This window comes from Saimiri boliviensis, chromosome 18 (assembly GCF_048565385.1).
Source record: "Saimiri boliviensis isolate mSaiBol1 chromosome 18, mSaiBol1.pri, whole genome shotgun sequence".
Classification (NCBI taxonomy): Eukaryota; Metazoa; Chordata; class Mammalia; order Primates; family Cebidae; genus Saimiri; species Saimiri boliviensis.
The window spans coordinates 38303312-38326346 of record NC_133466.1 but is presented as its reverse complement, the minus strand read 5'-3'; the positions used below and the strand labels follow the sequence as shown (position 1 = coordinate 38326346).

General features: G+C 36.4%; 1 protein-coding gene across 3 annotated transcripts in view; it reads right to left on the bottom strand.

The window, feature by feature from the left end:
• The window catches only part of EPHA3 (EPH receptor A3), a 367515-nt gene extending 354092 nt beyond the window's left edge, over positions 1–13423 (bottom strand). For all 3 annotated transcript variants that reach the window (XM_039480619.2, XM_074389163.1, XM_074389164.1), the window contains exon 1: positions 13241–13423. In XM_039480619.2, coding sequence (XP_039336553.2) covers positions 13241–13328 — 88 coding nt within the window. In that variant the 5' untranslated portion in view covers positions 13329–13423. The remainder of the gene's footprint in view (positions 1–13240) is intronic.
• Between the last annotated feature and the right edge of the window lie 9612 nt (positions 13424–23035).

Here is a 23035-nt window from a genome sequence, read left to right as displayed (position 1 = left end):
TATCTTAATTATAGAAGAAGTTGTAATTAGTTGTCTCATCTCAATCTTTGCCAACAGTAGACGGAAATCCTTGGAATCAATACAGAATCTCACAGTAAGATGAGTCTGTGTTTTTTGATTTAAGGATAACACAAAACAAAATTCTACTAGAAACCTGGATACTTTAGTAAATGTCAATTCTATGCTGTTTACAAAGTGTTGAGATTTTCTTTTTTTTCTCTTTTCATCAGAGAAATATAAAGGCCATACTGATATCAAAACGATTATGGAACAAACAGCTATCAAGATATCAGTACAAAATGTGTTCTTATAACAAAGTAAATCCTTTCACATAAATGAGTTGTGATGTTCTACTGTCAGTGAATTTTTAGTCCACTAACAACTTGACTTAAAACACAGCTCTTTTTTTCTGTGCATTGTTAACTGGTATTATAAATCACTCAGACAAGTAAAATGTGTCTCCCAAAATGTAAAAGTTTATAAAACTAGGACATTATTATGTAAACAGCATTTTATTTTTCACAGTTTTGCTGTTTAAAGTGTTCCAGAGGTAATAGAATTACTTGTTTATGTCTAATTCAGAGAGACCTTTTTGAAAGATTAAAAAGTGAAAAATGAAAACATATTACTCAATTATGAAATATAAATAGTCATTAAGGCAAATAGCAGTTTAAACTATAGCATATGTATTTTGCCTTTGCCTCATAAAACCAGTCTCTCTTGGTATTTTAAAAATCATATTATCATAAAATTTAAATTATTGCAATTCAGGTACTACAGGCTATCTGTTCAGCCAGAGGTTGACTGTTGGCTGTGAAAATAGAATAGAAGAAGAAAATTGGCTTACAGAATAACTGTAATATAGTATTTCCTTTAGAAATAAAAGTGTTCCTAGCATTTTCTTTTGAAGTAAAAGTGTTCCTTGGATGTAAGATTTAAAATTCTAGCATAGGAAACAAAGAATATGGTGGTAAATTAAAAGTAAGTTTCAATTTAAAAACATTTTGGTATCCCCAAACACACACATGCATATACATACACACATAGTTGTTTCAAAAGAATCCCACTGTAGAATAAATTGATTTGCTTATTAAATAAATTTCTGGAAAACTAAAATCAGAATAAAGCTTTGACTTCATCATATTCTGCAGAACATCTGGATTGTCTAAAATCTCATATGTACCATTTATTTTGAGCATGACAATACAAGTTTGACTTGACACCTCTTCAAGGTTTGTTTATGCGTCTTTATAATGGTCCACAAGGATCAAATAGGGTACCACATTCTCATCAGTTTATTTCAAAACACTGGTCTTTGTCTTTGCATCTTAGGAGCATGGTGTCAATGGAAAGCATGGAACTCAGCACTGGAATAGTCAGAAAACTTTTAATGTATTGATGAAAGAGATGATAAAATGCAAATAGAATTCAGTGTGGTATTTCTGGGTATTGTAGTCATAATAGAAATAGCACCTACAGAAGTTTCTGTTTGGTGATGGTTCTATGTTGATATTCATTCCCATGTGTTTTCAATAAACTCACATGCACTCACACAGAATTTACATTAGGTTAGGTATGTGCTTAATAAGAAGAACTGTTTCTGAATATTTAGTTAATTCAAACATGCTTAAAAATGTATCTTATTATATATTCATTTAAATTATTTTTAAAGTTACATGCAGTTAAAAATAAATGTGGATTAAAATTATTCCCAGCACATGAACCTAGGCAAATCATTTAATCTCCTACTCCTTGTTTTTAGGAATTTATTATCATCCTTTACCTTAAAAAAATCCTCCCTGTCTCTCAGGCACTGTGTTCTGGGACTTAAATTGCAACCTCCACTAAGGATTCATATCATAATTTTTGTATCTATGTTCTAACAATTTTTATATAAGTGTTCATTTTAGATTCATCTATCCCACTGAATTTGACATCTTCAAGAGCACAGAGAATTCCAGTCCCTAGGATGTATATTTTTTAAAAAATCTAGTGGGTAACTAATTCTCAGGTAAGCACTGTTTGGTAAATAAACAAATACAAACAATAAAAAAAATTATTATTATTGTTATCATTTTTGAGATGGAGTCTTGCTCTGTTGCCCAGGCTGGAATGCAGTGGCCTGATCTCAGCAAACGGCAACCTCCGCCTCTCAGCTTCAAGCAATTCTTCTACCTCAGCCACCCAAGTAGCTGATATTACAGGTGCCCGCCACCACACCCAGCCAATTTTTGCATTTTTCATAGAGATGGGGTTTCATCACGTTGGCCAGGCTGGTCTGGAACTCCTGACTTCCTCAGGCGATCTGCCTCCCAAAGTGCTGGGATTACAGGCATGACCCACTGCTTCCGGCCAACAATAAATTATTATAACATGAAAGATGAGTTGTGTTGTAATAGGCAATTAGTTATATATCAACTCTCTTCTTGACTCATTTTAATGAATCTTAAACTTGTGCTTTTGTCCTTAAATTTAGAGTTCCAAAGTTTCACTAATAGGGTTAGGGTAATACACCTACTACAAACCTAGCCAAAAGTAAGACAAAATATTCTTAGTGAATTTTCAAAGGATAACCTTTGGAAAGGAAAATTTAAAGGAATATTACTAATTTTATATTTTTTTATTTTTCTTTTCATTTTTTTATATTAAAACATTTATTATGATTTTGAACATCATTTTCAAAGGTAAAAAGAAATTTCCTTATGCAGTGTACAAATGTCAAAAAAAGGCAATTGTATATGAAAAGGTAGAAAAATCACCATTGTTAAGCATAGATCAGTCGAACTAGCTTAGTCAGATGAAATACATATAATTACATGTGGAAATTTCTCTATCAGAGAACAAGGACAATCAAATCATAATTTAGATCAGAAGTGTGAAGAACACTATAATAAAATCTCTAAGTTTATCTTTTTAGTTATCTAATGTAAATGAGTATTAGCTTATCTATAGTAAACCAAATAGTAAAAGTAAACCAATAGAAAATTACTATGTTCTTTTATTCTGCCTCTTTGAAAATATTTCCAATATTTGGCAATAACTAGATTTGGTGGCGTTTACTGATTACATAAAAGAGTAACAATCTAATTTAATTCCAGTTCTAATTTTTTTATGATGACGTCAGTTCTTTAATTCTGTAAAAATGCAAAATCTACCATGATCAGCTGTGACGTATTCAAGGGAGGAAAGATCACAATTTGTATATAACTCTAGTCTTTTTGCCACCTTGAATATAAGAGATGATAAGAGAACAGTTGGGGAAAATAAACAAGATAGATAGTGACAAATAAATCCATGGTTGTTTTTGTTTTTGTTTTCTCATCACCTATTTGTAATTCAAAAAATAAAATATAATTTTATGTCATAGTGAGTGCCATAGTGAGTGGGAATAGCTCAGTTTGGTAAGAGGACAATACTGTTGGTGATAAAATATACCACACAGTGATGCAAATGGATTTTTCCTGTGAGTGGTGTTTTGCTTACCCAGAGGATTAGTTAGATAATCCACATGGAAGACATTGCAAATTAGCTTCCCAGACTTTCCCTCAGTGTGAAGACTGCCATCATATGCAATGAAAGAATATATCCCTTTAAAATCTATACACTTTTATTAATTGCTAAATTGGGTTTGAAAAATCACGAAATAAATATAAGTTAACTATTAACAAGCTGCTCTGTGATTTCCTTAGTCAATCTGAAATAGATAGGAAATATTACAAATTCCTATTGATTGGAAATCAATCAATTTTATCACAGGCAAAAAGTAAAATGTTAAAGCCTTATATAAGGTGGTTTACACTTACTGGACCTGTAGAGCTTATTTATCTGTCTTCCATAACTATTAATTGGAAAAAACATAAATTAACCTTCTTATAATGAATATATTAAAAAGTCAAGAAGAAACAGTTTTGATATTGACTTCTCAGTAATAAAATTAACCTACAATTCTCTGTTTGCCCCAGTCTATTTTGAAGCCCCCTATGTAATCTGTCAAGATTCTTGTCTTATAAAGGGGTAGACAGCTCAGTCTGGGGTCTGTAAAGTCAGCTTACATTTGTCTTGATTTGAGAGAGTTCTGAACACCCAAATATAAATATAAAAAGATCAAATAATAGGAAAATAAGCAATAAATATGAATATAAAAAATCGAATAATAAGGAAATGAGTAATTGACATGAATTCTTTAGAAGTAAGGGGGAAAAAGGTTTGTTGCGAAATCCTCACTTTTGTTCGTGGAAAATGTGCCAATAGTCTGAAAGGCTGGCTAACTCTTTGGGAGCATAACAGCTAACACATTACTTTTTTTTTTTTTTCTTAATGTTTCAGTGAAGAAAGCAAGATACTAAAAGCTGCTTTCTTCTTTGGAAGCCTGATGTCATCAATATGCTATTTTTGCTCTTTGCCAGGTTAACAGAATTTATTGCAGCAATTAATGCAAAACATATGTGCTGAAATACCGACATGAAAAATATAATTGCCCTCAACTTAATTTGCTACCTTTCAAAAGCCTGTTTTAGCTACCTTTTCTCAATCCCTGCAGTTAAACAGAATGCAAGTGTTTTTATGAAAGAAGAGCTAAATCACTAAAATTTATTTGCTCATTTGAAGTAATTTAAAAATTATATTTTAAATGGGTGGAAATTTCCACAGAGACTAAAGTCTAGTTTTGGGAACATATTTGTATTACTGACCTTTAAGTCAATTCCAATTGTTAATTCACACTTCATTTTTATTACACAGAACCCTAAATAATCACACTCTGGTTATATTGACAATTTCCTCACTATCTGTATATATTGAATTCCTGACAAAATCTTCCTTCAGGATGAGGAAAGGAGTGTTTGAGTTTCAGGAAAGGAACACAGAGGTAAGAACATGTGAAGAAAAGTTGTCACAGATATTTTCATCGACTCTTTTGTCCACATCAAATTCCTTTAACTTAGTTTCTTCGTGGGTCCCCCACCCATGCAGATAACCATAACTTATGACTGTAAACCACTTTGCAGTTCCAAAGTCCTCTCATTTATATGGTTTTCTTCAATTTCTCACTACAAATTTCAGAGTGTTTCTAAATTATCCTTGCAAAGTCAGAAGACAAATTAGTACAGTCACTGGCATTAAGTTTGAGAAGATAGTGCTTTTCCAGAATACAAGGATACCTCCCTAGTTCATAGGCGTTTGGGGTTAGGAGAAAACATATGAGGTTAAAATCAAAAGGCAAAGACAAGAGAGAGGGCCTGGCTTAGTTTCTACTTTATTATTATCCATTTTCTCAGTTTCTTCGGTTCTAACAATGGGAAATGTCATGTTACCTATTTTAGGTCTGCTTTAACGATGAAATGAGGTTCAGTAAGTCGTAAATGATAATGTAAGGGAAAAATCTATTTGCTAGCAGAATACTGAACAATTATTTTCCCAGTGTTGAACATGGTACTGAGGATATATTTAGTCTTGAAATCTACAGGATTTAACAATACCATCATTTATGAAAAACACTGAAGTTCTAATACAGTCACAGAAAAATCAGGATCACCCAACCATGAACCAATCTCGATAGCACAGCTCCCAAAAAAAACCCCTCAAAATTTTGTTTACTCTCAAAATCGGAAGAGGAAAAATCCTGTTTCAATAAAACGGTGTCAGTCAAGTACCGGCTTTGAGAGAACACAGACAACTTTCGGATGTGCCCAGGGAAAAAGCTTATGGAACATCCCTGCAGCAATTACCAGCGGGGTCTAACAGGTGGCACTAGCAGGTAGTTTAAAAGAAAACCTTAAAAAAAAAAAAAAAAAAAAAAAAAAAGTTCTTATTTTAGTCTAGCGACACCCAAAGAGTAGAATGTCCAAAAGATAAAGAAATGGTAAAGGGATTGGGCTAGGCATCAGCAAGCTGGAAAACAGGACGTCTGAGGCAACTGCTGTGAGTCGTCCCCAGCGAACCCAGTAAGAGATGGTTTCTCAACCCTGCAGGGAACCTTGCAGAATATGTCCTTCCTCCGCCTGTCGCCTGGTGAACCCAGGAAAATGGATAGAAAGGAGACGCGTCACTTCCAGACATCACACTGAAAAGGCAAGCTGACAGCAACGTGAAAGGCAGCAGGGCGATCGGAGATGCCGAATCAAAGGCTATGGCACAGGTCAGGACCTGCCAGGCCCGTCCGAGGCGCACGGACTCTCTGGGAGGGTCTGACACCCAGGTAAGGAGGGTCCAGGTGGCAAGGAGGACGCTGTGCTCTCCCAGTGGCGGCACATCCGCGGCCGCAGGCAGAGGGCGCACGTTCGCCTCCCGCGCGCTCCGGTCTCCTCCTCGCGCTCGTGTTCGGGTAACTTTGCATCTTCGCGCTCCGCTCGCTCCAGCCTGTATCACGGTGAGTGCCCAGCACCGTCCGCCCGGAGGCAGAAACCCCAGAGCAGAAGAGCGTCGGACCACGCCGGCTCACCCACCCTACCCCGGGACGGACGCCGTGGCACCCTGGTCGCGCTCCGGGGTCTGGCTTTGGCAGCCAGGCGCGGAGAGACTCGTGCACAAAGAAACCCACTGGCCTTCAGCGGGCTGGGACTGCGTTACGCGCACCCGGAGATGGTTTTTTATGGTCTCATTCCTAATTTGATGCAGAGTGAGCTAGTAGTGAACTGTTGGGGGACACCGTTTTCCCTTTGCGCCAATGAGCCTGGACCTAGCGGAGAATAGTTTGTGGTTAAGACACCCCGATGGTGGGTGTGGTGGCAGCAAGGAGCACTTGCTCCTCTCCTTACTGTCTGGACCGGTAAAGCTCTGCTTTGTGCTGAAAATTCTCAGGACACACTTCTGTAATTTAATGAAGATTGCATTATCAGATGTGGGAGGTGTAAGGTGAAGAACAAGAAACGCAGTTCTCCCCTCCTGTGGCCACTCCTGTCCATGGCGAGGATTATTCACAACAGTTTGTACAGTGCTGCCACTTGCTCTCCTCCTCCTTCCTCACCTATTATTCTCACTTCACCATGTTGGTTTGGATTATGTGGATTTTCACCCTTTGCTTTGACTGGAACAGCGGGACACGGTTTAGAAAATGCAGGGTTGGGGGATGTCCACACCCAGGGCTTCCAGTTTAATAACGTCACTCCAAGTTTGAGGCTTTATTTGCTGAACTGGTGTTGATTCCATCCACCCCTCCACTTGCATTCATCCCCACATTCAAAGGGGGAAGCATTTTAGCATTTTGTGGCTGACACTTTTAAAACTTTCCTGGATAAAATATTTTCTTGGAAAAAATCAAAAGTGTGTAAACTTGAGAAGAGAAACAAAGAAATGCAGCCCCCCTACCCCAACCCCATTTGAAGTGTACGGGGTTTTTAGAGATTTAATAACAATTGATTAGCCAGATGTTTTATGTGATAAATGTCTTTCTCTTAAGCAAATGATTTATATATTAACACTGGCTTTAAAACTAAACTTTGTTATTTTCTTTTAACTTGCAAAAACTCTTTTTCTTTGTAATCGACCACACTCCCCGCCTTTTTATTTTATTTTATTTTTTCTCCCAAAGGAAGCTGGTAGGAGGCAAACTAAAACTTGCTGACTTTCAGATTTTCCTGGAGAAAACCTCCTGCCAGGTTCCAAGAACTACCTGATACCAACCAGCTGGAAACAGACTTAAAGAAATCAAGTGGGGCGCATGGATCCACACCCCGGGCACAGTGAGGGATGTCTTCCTAGGTGGATTGATTGGTGACTTGGAAGACTTTGCATTGTATAAATGTCACAATATTGTTTTATCAATATTTCTAAAGTTGTTACAGAAGAGTTAGCTAAGATTCTCGATTACTGAGAAGTAAATTTCTAATGCTGGTTTTCTGTATACCTGGATGAATAATATAATGAACATTTCACACTGCTGGTTAACCCTGTGTTTAAAAAATCTGTGGAAAGCTACTTGTGTACTTGGTAAAAGCCCTTTATTGACCCTCCCTGATGATAAAATCCAGATCTCTGGAAACAGAACTCAAAAGGGGACACCTGCATCTGGTCTTCTAAATCTCTCAATTAGGAATTAAAGAAACAAGGTTTATTAAATATTTTTTTTAAATGTTCATGTCAAAAGATAAACAAAGTTGAGGATCTTGACAGAAAAGTACTTGTAGAACTTAATATTCTTCCAAGAAATACATGTTTTCCCTTATATCTATTATTTTTGCCAAACAAAATCATTGGAAAAATAAATCAAAAGTAGCCCACATCACAGATTTCTTAGTAAATGTCTATAAAAACTTATCAAATTTTGATGACTTAAGGAAAGTTTTATTAATATTTTCTTGGAAAATGTAACTCTCAAGAACACTTCTTTCTGTTTTCATATACTGAAATCAGTAAATCAAATATACTGTGTAAATATATTTTCCTTTAAAAATCCTTTCCAAAAGTAACTAGTTGATATTTAAAAACTGCTTATATTTTATTTCAGAAAATTTTCAATTAAGTTTTCTTAACATTATAAAGAAAGCTGTTGTGGAAAAGTATTAAAAATGATTGAACCTTTCAAGAAAACACCAAAATTTGAATGTTAAAATGTAGACAATAAACAAAGAGTGTTACTAAATTATTTATTTAATAATGAACTTACTAAGAGCAACGTGAAATTACTAAGTTGTTTATGTGACCAAGGGGCAAGCCATAATGAAATTTAAGAAATAAAAAATTTTACATAAAACTACCTAAACCTACTAAAAAATGTTTAAAAAAACCTAATACCTGATTCTGTACAATATTTTGTTTTTAATTTTTATATTAAAGTGTTTTTCATTATAGCTCTCAATTTCTAGTGTTTCAGGGAAAAGACAACTTTATATAAAATACAACCATGATATAACACGTGGCAATGGTGTTTTATTACATGTAGTTTCCCCTTTATGGGTCCAGGCACTTCTGAGTTAGAAGTATTTCCAACTAACTTTTAACCTTAAAATAGGCAAAACAAAGAAACAAACAAAAACAAGCAAAAAAAACCCTATAACTACAGTGACAATGATAAAAAATATAAAATTAAAAATATTGATAGTTACAGTGAAACTGTTTTGTATTCATAAATCAATTGTTGTTGCTATAAGATTTAGTATCTAAAAGATACTAAAATGCTCATTTATGACAAGGACTGGAATAGTGTGATTATGAAACATAAAAATAAGGAGACTAAGGTATCTGAGTGAATATTTTCCCCACTCAAATTATGATGATCAATACTAGTCTTTACAAAGATATAATTTCAGAATGAATTAATTTCATGATAGATCTTGAGAGGTTACAAGAAGTTTCTTTCTGGGACATTCAAAATATTATCGCAGCAATTCAGATTGTCAGTAAAAGCTTAAACAAATTTGCTGATAATCCTGTTAATGACCTAGGTCAAGTGTTAACTGTTGTGGGTTATAAAATAGTGAAATTAAAGTTTCTTCTACCTTCAGGCAAATAGCACAGTTAACCATGGAGTGGGGGTGGGGGGGATGTAGGGGCTAGCTATTAGGAGAGCCTATTAAATTACAGAAATGTATAATGCATTCAATTATTTAGTCTAGCATGATGAAATGCTATTAAAAGCAAATGTAAACCCTCTTCCAAACCAAGAAAACTTATAAAGATGATATGATAGCTAAGTTCTCTATTAATGTTTCAATCACTGTGTGTTCTTATTTGAGGAAAAGTGTTTATATATGAAAAGTGATGCCAATTTAGTTTTCATATATAAACACTTTTTTATATACAATTTTTAAAAATGGGAAAAACTTACTTATTTATTTGTCCCAACATTTGCCTAATACTCAAAGGGAGACATAACATTCATATGCAAGTTTTACTTTTAAGCTTTAAACAATCACATAGTCTCCTCTAGTATTTAGAATATTTATGTTTAGAGAAATACATTTCATAGAAATAGTGTCCCAGCCATTCAAAAAAAAGGCTTTAAAAATAGTATATAAATATAAATATTTAATTTTATTCAGTTTTATTTTTTATACTCTGATTTTCAATATAAATAACTTTCTGGATAAATGTTAATGCAATTTATAAACTCTTTTGGATAGAAAAAATGATTCCTGTATTATGTACTGATGAATTAATAGTGCATTGTACCCCAGACTGCCATCAATATATAAAAGTGTTTAGTGCAATTAACCAATTCTAAAAGAATTCTAAAATTCTAAAATTATCACAGTTGATAATTTTATCTTATATTCAGTTTTAACTTTATTCCAATGTTATTTCTGTTTACCAATAATAATCCATCTGGTATGGAAACAGGGAGTAAGTATATAAACTTTTAAAATAATACATACTGTAGCAATCATATTTTGCCATAAAAATAACTGATTTCCCATTAAAAGTCTTTTTTTAAGCCATGTACACAGACATACCTGATAAGAATTTAATAAAGTTTAATAAAGTTATGTTTAAGTATACAGTATACATGTTTAAGTTTATAGGCTAACTAATGAGTAAAGTGCTCATTGGAATTATGAATATTTATTATCATTAATGAGTCTCTATTATCACCTGGAGTCATTTTCTTGAAAGCATATAAGAAAGATATTTGTAAATATATTAATAAAAGGAAAATTCAGATTAAACATTTTCTAAGTTATTTTTCTTACCAGTTATTTTTCTTACCTGGCATTTCAATATTGATAGTTAATGGGCAAATCTCAGATTTAAAAAGAAATCACACAACTGCAAATATCCTAGCAATTAAGTCAATGGCCTGGTTTTGTTCTCATTTGGTTCTCTCAGGCCTAACTTCATAATAGATTGAAGAATATATTCTAGTAAATATGCTCCAGTAAATCTCTAGCACATTTTTTATAGTGCTGAAATGTTTCAAGTACATTATTTTAAATACAGTCTCGTATTTCATATTTCAAATTTCAAAAATTATCTCAGAAAATGATGTTAATATTATTTTTAAATCATCACTCCTCCCATATATAAGTTTTCATAAGAATTGCTTTCTATTGAAATTACACTTAGAAAATTTGCCTGGAAATTTTGGCATACACTTGGCATTTTCACTTTTTATGTTATTCAGCACAACTATGAGCCAAGCTATGGATTAATATTTAAAATCTCACCCAAGTATTACCTAAGTTAAATCGTCTTTAATTTGTTTTAAAGCTTCCCTTCCCAATCACAGGAAGGAAAAGAGACACTACCCATAGGACACAATCTGGAAAGAATAATCCCGTGAATGATGAATAGATAAACTTTTATCCAAGCAAATTAAATGTAATTATGTCAGCTTTCTGAATACATTTACTTTTATATATATATATATATATATATATATATATAGTTAATATACCTGTTTGTATAATTATGTACATCATGTCCTCAAATATACATGAGGTGAGGCTTATAAGCAATTTGCATTTGATTAACCCTGCTTCATTAAATTAATACTCATTAATTTTATGTAAGTGTGCAATACTTTGGTGTCTTTTTTTTCTCTAGTAGTTTACTTAACGGTTATGTTTTCCAGAAAAATACTATCAGCTACATTCTTGTGCGTAATTAATTCAGTAATACCCATTATCTGTATAGTTCATAAACGTTCTATCTGAGTTCATAAATATTCTATCTGGAAAACATAATTCATCATGGCAATGCGGGAATTGTAATGCTATTTTTCTAGTGATTGTTAATATTTTAATATTTACAAAAAACAAAAAAATTTAAAACATTAATTTTAATGTATTGATGTGACCTACTATACACGTTACCCATTGTACAAATGACCACTGTTACCTTTCATTCAGAAAAATGGTTGACCCTTACTTTCAAATAAACATTTTAATTTTGTTTTTAAAAGAAAAAGTCATTTGTGGGTAAGATAATTTTCTTGATCTTTATGTTTTAGAATTTTTATTTTCTCAGTAAAAAAAAAGAAAGATACAGAAAATTTAATGAAATCTGCCAAATTGATAAAGGCAGTCGTAAGAAATGAGATAAATTACTGCTCTATTAACAGTGAAAGTAGGTCACTGAATATCAGGCAGTTTTTACATTTAATGAAAAACTTTCTACATATCTTGTTTTTACTTGTGTTTTTCAAAATAAGGTACACTCTATAATACACAGCAGTATTGTCTTAATAATATATTTTCTAAGGAGTGATGTATATAACATGTTTACACATCAGTTGCTCAGTATTGTTAACTTTCAAAATAAATTGCTAAATGTTGTTATAAATTCAAAATCACTAAGAGGAAATTAGTGTTGTAAGTGTGGCTTTCAACTCATCAATTATTTAGAGAAGTTTGTTTTAAGAGTTAGTGACTGTATTCACAAGTCATTAGGAATAGATCACAAAACGTATACAGGAGAAAGACAGTGTGTGTATTAAGTAGACGATCTTACAGAGCACACTGGTATCCTTAGTATTAGGTTTGCACTTTAACCCATTGAAAAGAAATGAATGCCCATGACAAGGATAATAAATAGCCCAACATCAAGGAAATGGCATTTGCTGCATATGAACAGTCTCTCTTAATCTACTATTCCGTTATTTACTGTATCTTCCAAGGAGCTATTCACTATTCATTAAATACATTCTCCTATTTGTATATAAGCCTTTAAACAAAGACAGAATGCAACCTCAGCTTACTGTAATTCCTGTAAATATGACTTTGGTTACAGTGGCACATGCTGCTCGTCAGAACCTGGACCACGGAGCCAACTATCGCCTGGCGGCAGACACCTAACTCCGGCGCAGCCCTTGCAGCACAAGCACACGCACCTCCGCTTCGACAAACTCTCATTTCCCTTCAGTCCGCCCATCCACGCCACGATCCCAAGGAGGAACAACCTGTCATCACCTTTAAACACACTACAGAGTCTACAGAGGAAGGCTGAGTTTTCTTCCAAACTTCTCAAAGTACCACATGGTCATAATTAGAAAATAAAATACTGCCTTGGCCATTTGGCAATTAACGTAACTGGGTTGCGACGCTGGAGGATTTTCTGTCTTTCTTTCTGGTCAAATTGGCCAACAAGGTCATTGCTCGAATTGGTATCAGATTAAAAACACATTTGGAAGGTTTCGACCATCGAAAATTATCTCCCGAAGTGTTTTAGAAAAGACAGCTGAAAAAAAAAAAAAAAAAAAACCAACCAGGCCCACCGCGCGCGGACTCCCGAGCACCTCCCGACGCGCCCGGCCCGGGTGGGAGCGCGGGCCGCGGGCCGGGCTGCGCGCGGCGGGCACCTGGCTTACCTTCATTGGGGGGCTGCGGCCCCGCGTCCCCGCGGCAGCCGAGCGCGGAGCAGCCGAGCAGGAGCAGGACGCAGAGGCGACAGTCCATGCTGCTGGTGCACAGCGCGGCCAGAGCGGCACATCTCCAGCAGGCGCGCCGCGGGCGTGCGGGCGAGCGCTCCGGCCGCCGCCGAACTTACCACGCTCCGCGCGCGGCGCGCGGCAAGTTTGACACGGGGAGGGGGCGGGGCCGGGCCGCCGCGGCGCGCGCCCCGCGGGGCGCGTCCGGGTCCTAGCGCCGCCGGCCGGCTCCGCGGCCCGGAGCCGCCGGGCAGGGGGCGGGGTGCCCGCGGCGCGGGAAACGCTGACGTCGGGCTGGGACCGCGCCGCGGAGAAAAACGCACCGCGTTCCGTGCTCCCCGAGAGTAGCCGCGGTACCGTCTGCTGTCCGGGCTCTGCGGCGGGGTTCGCCGAAGACATCCGAGGGTCACATGGCCATGGCCTGTGCAGAAGGAGCCGACACGCGAGAGAAGCGTGCGCTGTCGAGAACGGGCAGCGTGTCTTTAAAACGTCAGTCGTGCTTGTGGCGTGGAAATGATCCTTACCGTCATTCCTTTACTGTGTGCTGTGGGATCCTGACTCCCTGAGTTCTTTGTGGTTCCGACAGACACTGTTACACAGCCGGCATCACAGAGTCTCTCTCTCTCTCTTTTTTTTTTTTTTTTTTTTTTTTTAATTTTTAATTTTTTTATTGCGTTTTAGGTTTTGGGGTCCATGTGAAGAACAGGCAAGGTTGTTGCATGGATACACTCGTGGCAGTGTGATTTGCTGCCTTCCTCCCCATCACCTGTATCTGGCATTTCTCCCCATGCTGTCTCTCCCCAACGCCCCACCCCCGCTGTCCCTCCCCCATTTCCCCCCAACAGACCCCAGTGTGTGGTGCTCCCCTCCCTGTGTCCCTGTGTTCTCATTGTTCAACACCCTGCATTTCTACAGCACACGGCATCGGGGCTTTTAAATAGATCTGGTACCGTGATTCTCAGCGCACATGGAGCATACTTTGGTATTTAAACAGGGAAATAACCTTTATCACCCTAGGAAAGTGAAGAAGTCCAGCCCCAGCCTTCAAGTCTTACAAATCAAACCTGAATTTCTCAACAATACGTATGCCACTCCCTTACCATCTCACATTAGGATCCCTGGGTTCCGTGAGAGAAACAAGGCATAATTCACAGCTCCCCCATTCAACTTTCAGCCACTGATAATCTGATAATATTGGAATATTCTTATGCTTTAACTTTCCAAATCCAAAGGCTAAATAATAATGTCCTTGTACTTTCTCGCTTATTTTACACCATGGTCATCAATGGTCTCTGTTATTTCCAATCCCATTGCTGAACAACTTATTGTGATCTATTTCAGTCACAAAATTTTGTAATTTATATTTTAATAACTAGTATCACTTATGTTTAAAATATCCCCCCCCCCAGAAAATCGTTACTCAGATATCCTTTCACCCACCTAGCTCTTCTTATTCTAAAAAGAAAACAAGATTATTAAATTCCTCTCACAACTTCAGAAGATAAAGGTATGCTGATAATCCAAAGATCAGTGATCAATTTTAGAACTCTTGGTAATGAAATTTAAATGAAACTTTCCAAAGGTCTTGCTAATGATACATTCATTTCACAAACACAATGATTTTAATTAGAGAATACAATGTTCACTTGAATTTAGGTTAACAATGCCAGATTATAGTTTGATGACTGGGGGTGGGGAGGTGGGGTGGATAGAAGGAGCCGGGGGAAGGAGACACCCTGCTCACTTGTCTGTGTGTGCCGGGTTACTCTGTGTCTCCAACTTCTTTCCACATTGTGTCACCAGAGACTCTGGAACCCTCCAGTGCCAAGTCTGTCAGAATTGAAAACAATAACAGATACTGCACAGAGAGCTCAGATAGTGGTGACTCTGCTGTTTTTCAAAGTTCTAACACAACACTTACATTGTTCCAAAGTTAGATACAAATTTTCTGAAACTTGAAAGAAACTAAAATCTTATCTGGAATTGACAATTTGAAAACATTTTGGAGAACCCGCCAATGTGCTGACACGCACATGGATTGACCCACCACACACACACACTCACACTCACACTCACACTCATGCTATTTCTCCTTTCACACTTGAAAACTTAAAAACTGCTTGTCACTGGGAAAAGAGGCATTCATGTTTGCAGAAAGCTACAGGCGTGGCAAAATGAGCACAAAGCAATACCTGGCCTGAAAATAGAACGCAAATGATACAGAACCTCTAAATTGTCAACTCCGTCGTGAAAAGTAAAAGATTTCCATTATGTGAGCACCATTCTGGACAGATGGGGAGGAACGAGTGAGGCCAACAAGCAGAGATGAGCGATCAGTTTGTTCATAGCAGAAGTGGAAATGACAGAGGTGAGGGCAGCAGGTCCAGGGAAAGCCTTATTAAGAAAGTGGTAGTGGAGTTGCAGCTTGAAGGATGGGTGGGAGTTCACTAGTAAGAAAACGTCTCAGGAGGCACTGCAGGCAGGCAAGACCAGAGAGTGCCCGACTGAGGCAAAAAAGAAAGCATTTGGCACCTATGGAATGTAGAGTATATTAGAGTATTTGTGGTAGAAAAGGGGCCACGAAAGCGGGTAGGGACTGGAGACAAAGTGTAGGGAAATATTCTTCAAAGGACAGATTGAAAACTGCAGAGATTTCGATGCCACACGTCAATGATTTTACAATATATTTTAGACCAAAAAGACACATCAGAAGCATTTCAGCAAGCAATAAATCGATCATGTCTCAGTGTGGCGACAACATTTTACTGATAGCAGAAAACAGGATGTCTCCACCTGGGCGCAATGCTTATTAAGAACTGACACCTGCTTCCCACCACAGACTAACTGGATCTAAACATCCGAGGTTGGGACCCTGGAATCTGCGATTTCACAAGCTTCTCAGGTAATCCTTGTGGTCCCTGGAGAACCGCTGCTCGGTGCGAAGGAGGGAATGTTAGAAGTAGGGCCAGTTAGACTTCAGGCTATTTTTCAAGTAAGACTAAAGTGATGAGGAACTGAACTAGGATCTCTCAGAAAGAAGCAAGATAAAAGGGAAAATGAGAAGACCATTTTAGGTTAAACAAACAAAACTCCTCCAAGAAAAACTGGATTTGGTACATAACTCAAGTTAGGAGTTAAAGAATAGTTCCCTGGGGGAGATGGCAATTGAGAGGAAACTAAACAGGGGCATTTTAAAGAAAAACTAAAAACAAGCTTTCTGGAGGGAACGACAAATGCCTCTCTTATTAGAGATTTTGAAATGGTGTCAGTGGGTATGGGAAAGAGCAGACAGTGGCTGGGAAGGAGCAGGGTCATGGAGAATCCCATGAGTTGCCCTAAAAAGCTTGGACAGGGTGCTGAGGGGCAAGACACTAGCTCAATTTGCATTTTAGAAAGATCAGTTTGACATACTTAAGAAAGGAGGAGAAAACAAAAGTGAAAACCTCAATTAGAAGGCAAAAGAGCAATTAGGAGCCCCTTGCAGTAGGCTGGTCAATAGCATGTAGAGGGTACCAGTGGGGCTCTTGAGATAGAGCTACCTAGGTCACTGACCTGGCTCTGCCATTCTTAGTAAAATCCAGATAATAACAGATCCTATCTTATCAGAATGTTGTAAGGATTATATCAGATTTGGGATGGTACAGATCAACGTGTTAGCCTAGTGTTTGACTTATTAAAAGCATTCAATACTGTTTTTTTTTTTTTTCTTCTTAAATCTTGATCCAAAAGAGACATCTAGAGAATGTGACCCTGAGCAGTAACAGTATAAATGAAACCAGGTACAAATACGTGTGAGAATTGGCAAACTTCGTAATAGATTGATCATGAAAAATTAGGTAGATGGTAGTGCCTAGAAGGACTTTCAATTCCTGGCTTGAATGAGGAGTTAGTGAGAAGTAAGAGAGGTTTGAGGAGAAAAAACGGACATGGAATGTAAAGATTTCTGTTTTACATATGTCTAGTTGGAAAAACCTGAGGGAAAGCCAAGGATAAATGAAATATTAGGAGAAAAGAACTTTAATGCAAGTTGTTTCTTTTAAATCGTTAGTATATAAAAATAGATTGGGCATGAAGGCTCAGACCTATAATCCCAGCACATTGAGACTTCGAGGCGGGTAGATTGCTTGAGCCCAGGAGTTCAAGGCCAGGCTAGGCAACACAGAGAAATCCTATCTCTATAAAAACTGGCCAGGCATGGTAGCACACGCCTGTAGTCCCGAATACTGTGATGGCTGAGGTGGTAGATCTCTTTAGCTCTGGAGGCAGAGGTGGCAGTGATAGAGTGTTGGTAGGAAGATCAGTTGGCTGGCCAAGGATGAAGCCTTAGCATACACCAATATTTAAAAGGCAGGTAGAAATAAATAGCAAAGAACTAGAAGAAATAACTTATTAGAAGCCAACCTTGTTAAAATTTTGACAAATAAATTGTTAACTGGGATGCGTGCAAAAAAAATTCCAAAAAGGTGACTGAAAAGTCACAATTGGATTTGACAACATTCTGAAAGATGGATGAGGCCTTCTCCGAATCTGCTGCCCTTACCTCTATCCTTCCCCCTCCTATTACAGCTAAATTTATTGCTCTCCTCTGTTGACATCCCTCTTTTTCACACCTATCCAGAATGGTGCGTAGGTTATAGAAACTCTTTAATTACTGTTCGATGTCTCTTAATCTGGAGTGTCTACTATTTCAAGATCTTATATCGTTTACATTAATTCCCAGGTATTGCTTTGTGCTCATTTTGACACTCTTTTAAGTTTCCTTCAAACATGAATGCCTCTTTTCTGCAAGGAAGATTTGCATGACTTTGGTGATGCTTTGGGTATAATAATGGGACCACAAGTTCAATTAAGATAAATAAGTAAATGGTAAGTGAGGATACAGAAATACTACGTATCCCATGCTTTCAAGAAGGGAAGCTCAGAAGAGAAGACAAGCCTAGAAAGGAGGAAAGGAAGATCCAGTGATAGCATTATAAAATAGAAAAGGCTGGTAGGTTTCCTTCTCCCGTGCTTAGCTGATTAGTGACACAATTAACAGAAAATAGGGTGGTTCAAATTGGGGAAGTAGAAAAAAAGTGGGAAATTCACAATTTTTTTGGTTTACAACATGTTGATATCTAATTGCAGTTAATAAAGCCAGTAGTTTGGTATAAAATAAGAAACCCAGAAGGGCATAAGCTGCAAGTTAGGAAATTGTTGGTAAATTTACAGTAGTTTAATCCATGAGAGTAAATGTAATTGCTCAGAAAGACTAGGAACAATGAGAAAAAGAGAGAAATCAGAATACCGTTCAGATTATTATTATTATTTTGAGACAGAATCTGACTCTGTCACCTAGGCTGGAGTGCAGTGGCATGATCTTGACTTACTGTAGCTTTTACCTCCTGGGCTTCAGTGTTCCCTCCATCTCAGCCTCCCTAGTAGCTGGGACTACAGGGGTGTGCCACCATGCCCAGCTAACTTTTGTATTTTTTTGTAGACATGGGGTTTTGCTATTTTGTCCAGGCTGCTTTCAAACTCCTGGGCTCAAGCAATCCACCTGCCTTGGCCTCCCGAAGTGCTGGGATTCCAGGCAGGAGCCATGGCAACCAACCTCAATTTAGATTACGTAAAATATCCAAAAGGCAGAAGGAAACTGAAGAATTATCTCGATAAACTGAATAGGAGGAAATATTGTAAAAGAAGGTAAAGAGAATGAGTCAGAGAGGACTACTGAGATAAGAACTTCAGGAAGGGGAAAATCAAGTGAAACAGGTAAAATCTGATCAAGACTAAAAACAGTCTTTCTAGTGAATGAAAAGACCACAAAATTGGGAATTCCCTTCTAGAAAATTATGTTTAGAGCTGCACAGTTTTTTAGAACCTATCATTTTACAGCTTGAGAAAGAGTCAAACGAACATTAGTGACATTGTTACGTTCATATGGTCAAAGCAACAACAGGGAAAGTGTCTCAAGGAGCATGCTGTTATCCAAAGAAAATGATAGAAAAAAACACTTATGGGAAATCCTACAGGAAATCTTTGGTGCCTAAGTATTTGAAGGTGATTGGAGGAATGGAATAACCTAAGAAAGCTTCTTAAAGAACAGTGATTTTTTTTGGAACAAATGCTAAATTTTTGGATTGAAAATAGTCACAGCAGATTGCGCAAATTAATTTGCTGTATTTTAACTGATACCCACTGAATTAATATGCCTGAAACATGAAAGATTATGCAATCAATATAAAAATTAGCATGCCCAAATTAATTGAAAAATGCTAATTATAAATTAGAAAAAGATGTAATCCAATTGTTATAAAGCTGTCCAAAGAAATGCAAAAAAAAAAAAAAAAAGACATAAATGTGGTTTTTTGTTAGGATAAACCAATGCCATTTAAAACATACTCTTACATTCAATTTTATAATTACTTCTGGAACATTTTCCCATTTTTAAAACAATTTTTGCCACTATCACTACTTCCTACTCGTCTGTTTCTCTTGCCAAAAGACAGTCAAAACAAGCCAAGAGTTCATCTTAACATCTAAGGAAAACATCCCAATGCTCTAAGCAAACTCTGAGCAAGAGCATATGGGGCTTGAGATGGTGGAGGACTGAAGGGAACCTTTTGGATGAGTTAAGACCTATATTGTAGTCCTTTTAAATTCCATTTTTGAGAAATAATTATGAATGTACACATTTGTACATTCATACTACACATCCATATGAAATATTGTATCTATTAACTAGAAAGACCATACACTATCCAATAGTATTTTTAGAGCAGGATGTGTTAAAATGCAGAATCTGATTTAGGAAATCTTGAGCAGGACCGGAGATTCTGCATTTCCAGCAAGCTCTGAGGTGATGATGTTTGCTGCAAGGCTCACACTTTGCGGCAAAGTTCTAAAATACATAGGTTGATTTGGAAAATTAGCATAAATATGTATAATATATTCAAATACAAACACTAACATATTAAAAAGTCACATGCGGTTAAAAAAAAAATGGGACTACGTGGCTCAATCAATTAAAACTCATCTCCCAATAAACTTCAAGACAAATCGACTGCTCCAGCCATTTAGAAAGCACTCTATTACCCTCAATCCCTTTCTTCTTTAAGGTATATAGTGAAGACTACATCATTTCTGTGGATTCTTATTTCACTTTTATCTAAGTCACTCTTATAAGCACTTCATCATTTACCGATCTGCATTGTGAGTTAACTGTTTCATGTGTATGAATTTTCTTCCCAATATTTTAAGTTCTTTAACAATAAAATAAATTAGCTAACATAATCCAGGAAAGTAAAAACATTATTCAGCACAATAATGTAAAATAACCTAATTCGTTTTGTTTCAGATATGTTGAATGCATGATAATCTAGTGTGATGATAATTTCTTGAGATATATTATTAAAAGACAAAATTTCAGCTATCCTAGGAGATACATAGGGATTAACAAACATAAGAATTAAATCCATGATTTAATACAAAATGAATTTGTGTTTGCAAGTATTAAGAAATTTATCTAAAGATGAAAAAATAATGTTCTTTTATTTATCAATTAATTTTAAATATACAATGACGTTTTCATTTCCTTAATGTATTGTTATATGGTCCAGTGAAACAAGTAATAGCAATATGGCCTATTGATTAAAGGTAATTTTTTAAAGGATGTCATAGCAGTTGCTATTTTTATGGCTCAAGTGAAAGTAAGAGACGTTCAAAATAGTTTTCCTTATAAAGCAGAAGATGATAAAGGATTATTAAATGTTCTGTAGAAGTGTATTTTAAGAACACGTGGCTTCTATTTTGTTTCTAAACTATCTCACAAGTCTGTGCATAAAATAAAATTACTCAATACAGAAAAATTAACTGATTATGTACTTGTCTGACCATACTCATCAATTCAGCTGGGAACTGGAAAAATAATCCATATTAAGTCATAGAGGTTTTATATTCAACAGTGCCAAACATTTGTGATTTTTCACGGAGGCTCTGGTTTCTACAGTGTCCAAATAACCTCACCTGCTTTTCCAATTTGTCTCCTGGACTATGCTGTGGGTCAGTGATCCCTATTATGTCACATCAATACAGTGATTAAATAATGATAAATAATTTAAAGTGTGGCAGGTAGTCCACATCTTAATGTCAATTATCTTTATCCATGCAATATTTCCCAAGTTAAATAGAAGCTACTTCCATTTCCAACTCTGGGGTTTTAACTATCCAAATATATATATATTTTTTAACATACGAAATTACAGGTTTTACAGAGATGATTGAAACTCAAAATTAATTCAATTTGAAAAATAAATCAAAGTAAGACAGATTGCACCTAAAATACTTAAAAATAATTACAAATACGGTGATACAGATTTCCAGAAAAATGAGTGTACACTCATTCAATTTTTAATCATGGCAATGAAAGGATTCAAAATGTTTACGTTCTTATTTAAAATGCATTTGTTTTGCAATTTCTGTTATTTAATTAATTTAAGCAGCTTAAATATTCAATAATTAAAAAAAAAAAAAAAAACATGCACAACTAAAGCCTCAACTAAAAACTTGGATGTTTTTCAATTCATCTTAGAGTAAAAAAGGTTGAATAAATTTACAGGTCCACATGCAGGAAGTCTGTCTGTTGGGTGGTATCATCACAGCTCAACAAATGAAGGAGTAGAGTCACATACCAGTCCTCACTTTCCTCGATTTCATGAAAGATGTTTTCATCGTCAAGTCGCAGGCACAGGGAACTGCTATAGGCTACGCTCTCCACTAGAGGGCTCTAAAGAGGCAGTTGAAGATTCGGGTATTGAGTCTTGAGGCCGACCACTGACTTAAGAGGTCTTCACAGGAAGAAGCACGATTTTATTTTTAGTTTCAGCTTAATTAATTTCCTGATTAGTAGTAATTAAGAAGAGTATGAATGCATCTGTACATCTGTGAGTTTTATCTAATCACATAACCTCGTATTTACCTTTTCTGGACTGTATGATTAGTTCATTATAGCCCTGAGGAATCAAGAAAAGGTGTCACATTTGATTTCTTGTTCAGATAAATCTACCCATTTCTGCACTAAAGAGTGTTTAGATAAGTGACACATTTTCCTTCTTTTTTTTTTTTCTGAACTTTCTTTTTTATATGCAGCATTTCTTCCTTGAATTTCCCCATGAAAATGTTTATGAGAATCACAGGAGAGTAAGATGGACATATATTCCAGATATTTCCTAAAAAAAATGTGTTTTAGTAAAATCTACAGTAAAAGGTAAAGAAATATGATAGAACTGGCATTTTAAAAACAGGATCACTGCAATGAATAGTCATTGTCTTAAGAAGCCCCTTTAGCGTCTGGGGCAGAGGGAAGACAGGGGCTTGCCTTCCTTCACAAAGGTATTGTGGAAAGCAACAACCACAGAAAAAACTGAACTATTTTTGACACTTTTCTTTAAAGGTATACAATCAAGAGAAAAATGATAGACCAAATCTCCTAACCCTCTTTTGGCAGCAGCACACCTGACATTCCTGTGGAATGTGTCTTGCTCCCATCAGTAACAGTGACGTACCCTAGCGGGATTTTCAGAAGAGACATGGTACACTGTTTGAATGGTGCATACAAATCTTTGTAAGGATGATCTTCTTTGGAGAAGAACGTGACTAACCTAGAAAAATAAATCCATTTTCTATCTCTACTGTAAAAACTTGCAGTCATCTATTTTTAATATCCATCAAAAGTACAACTTCTATAATATTTAA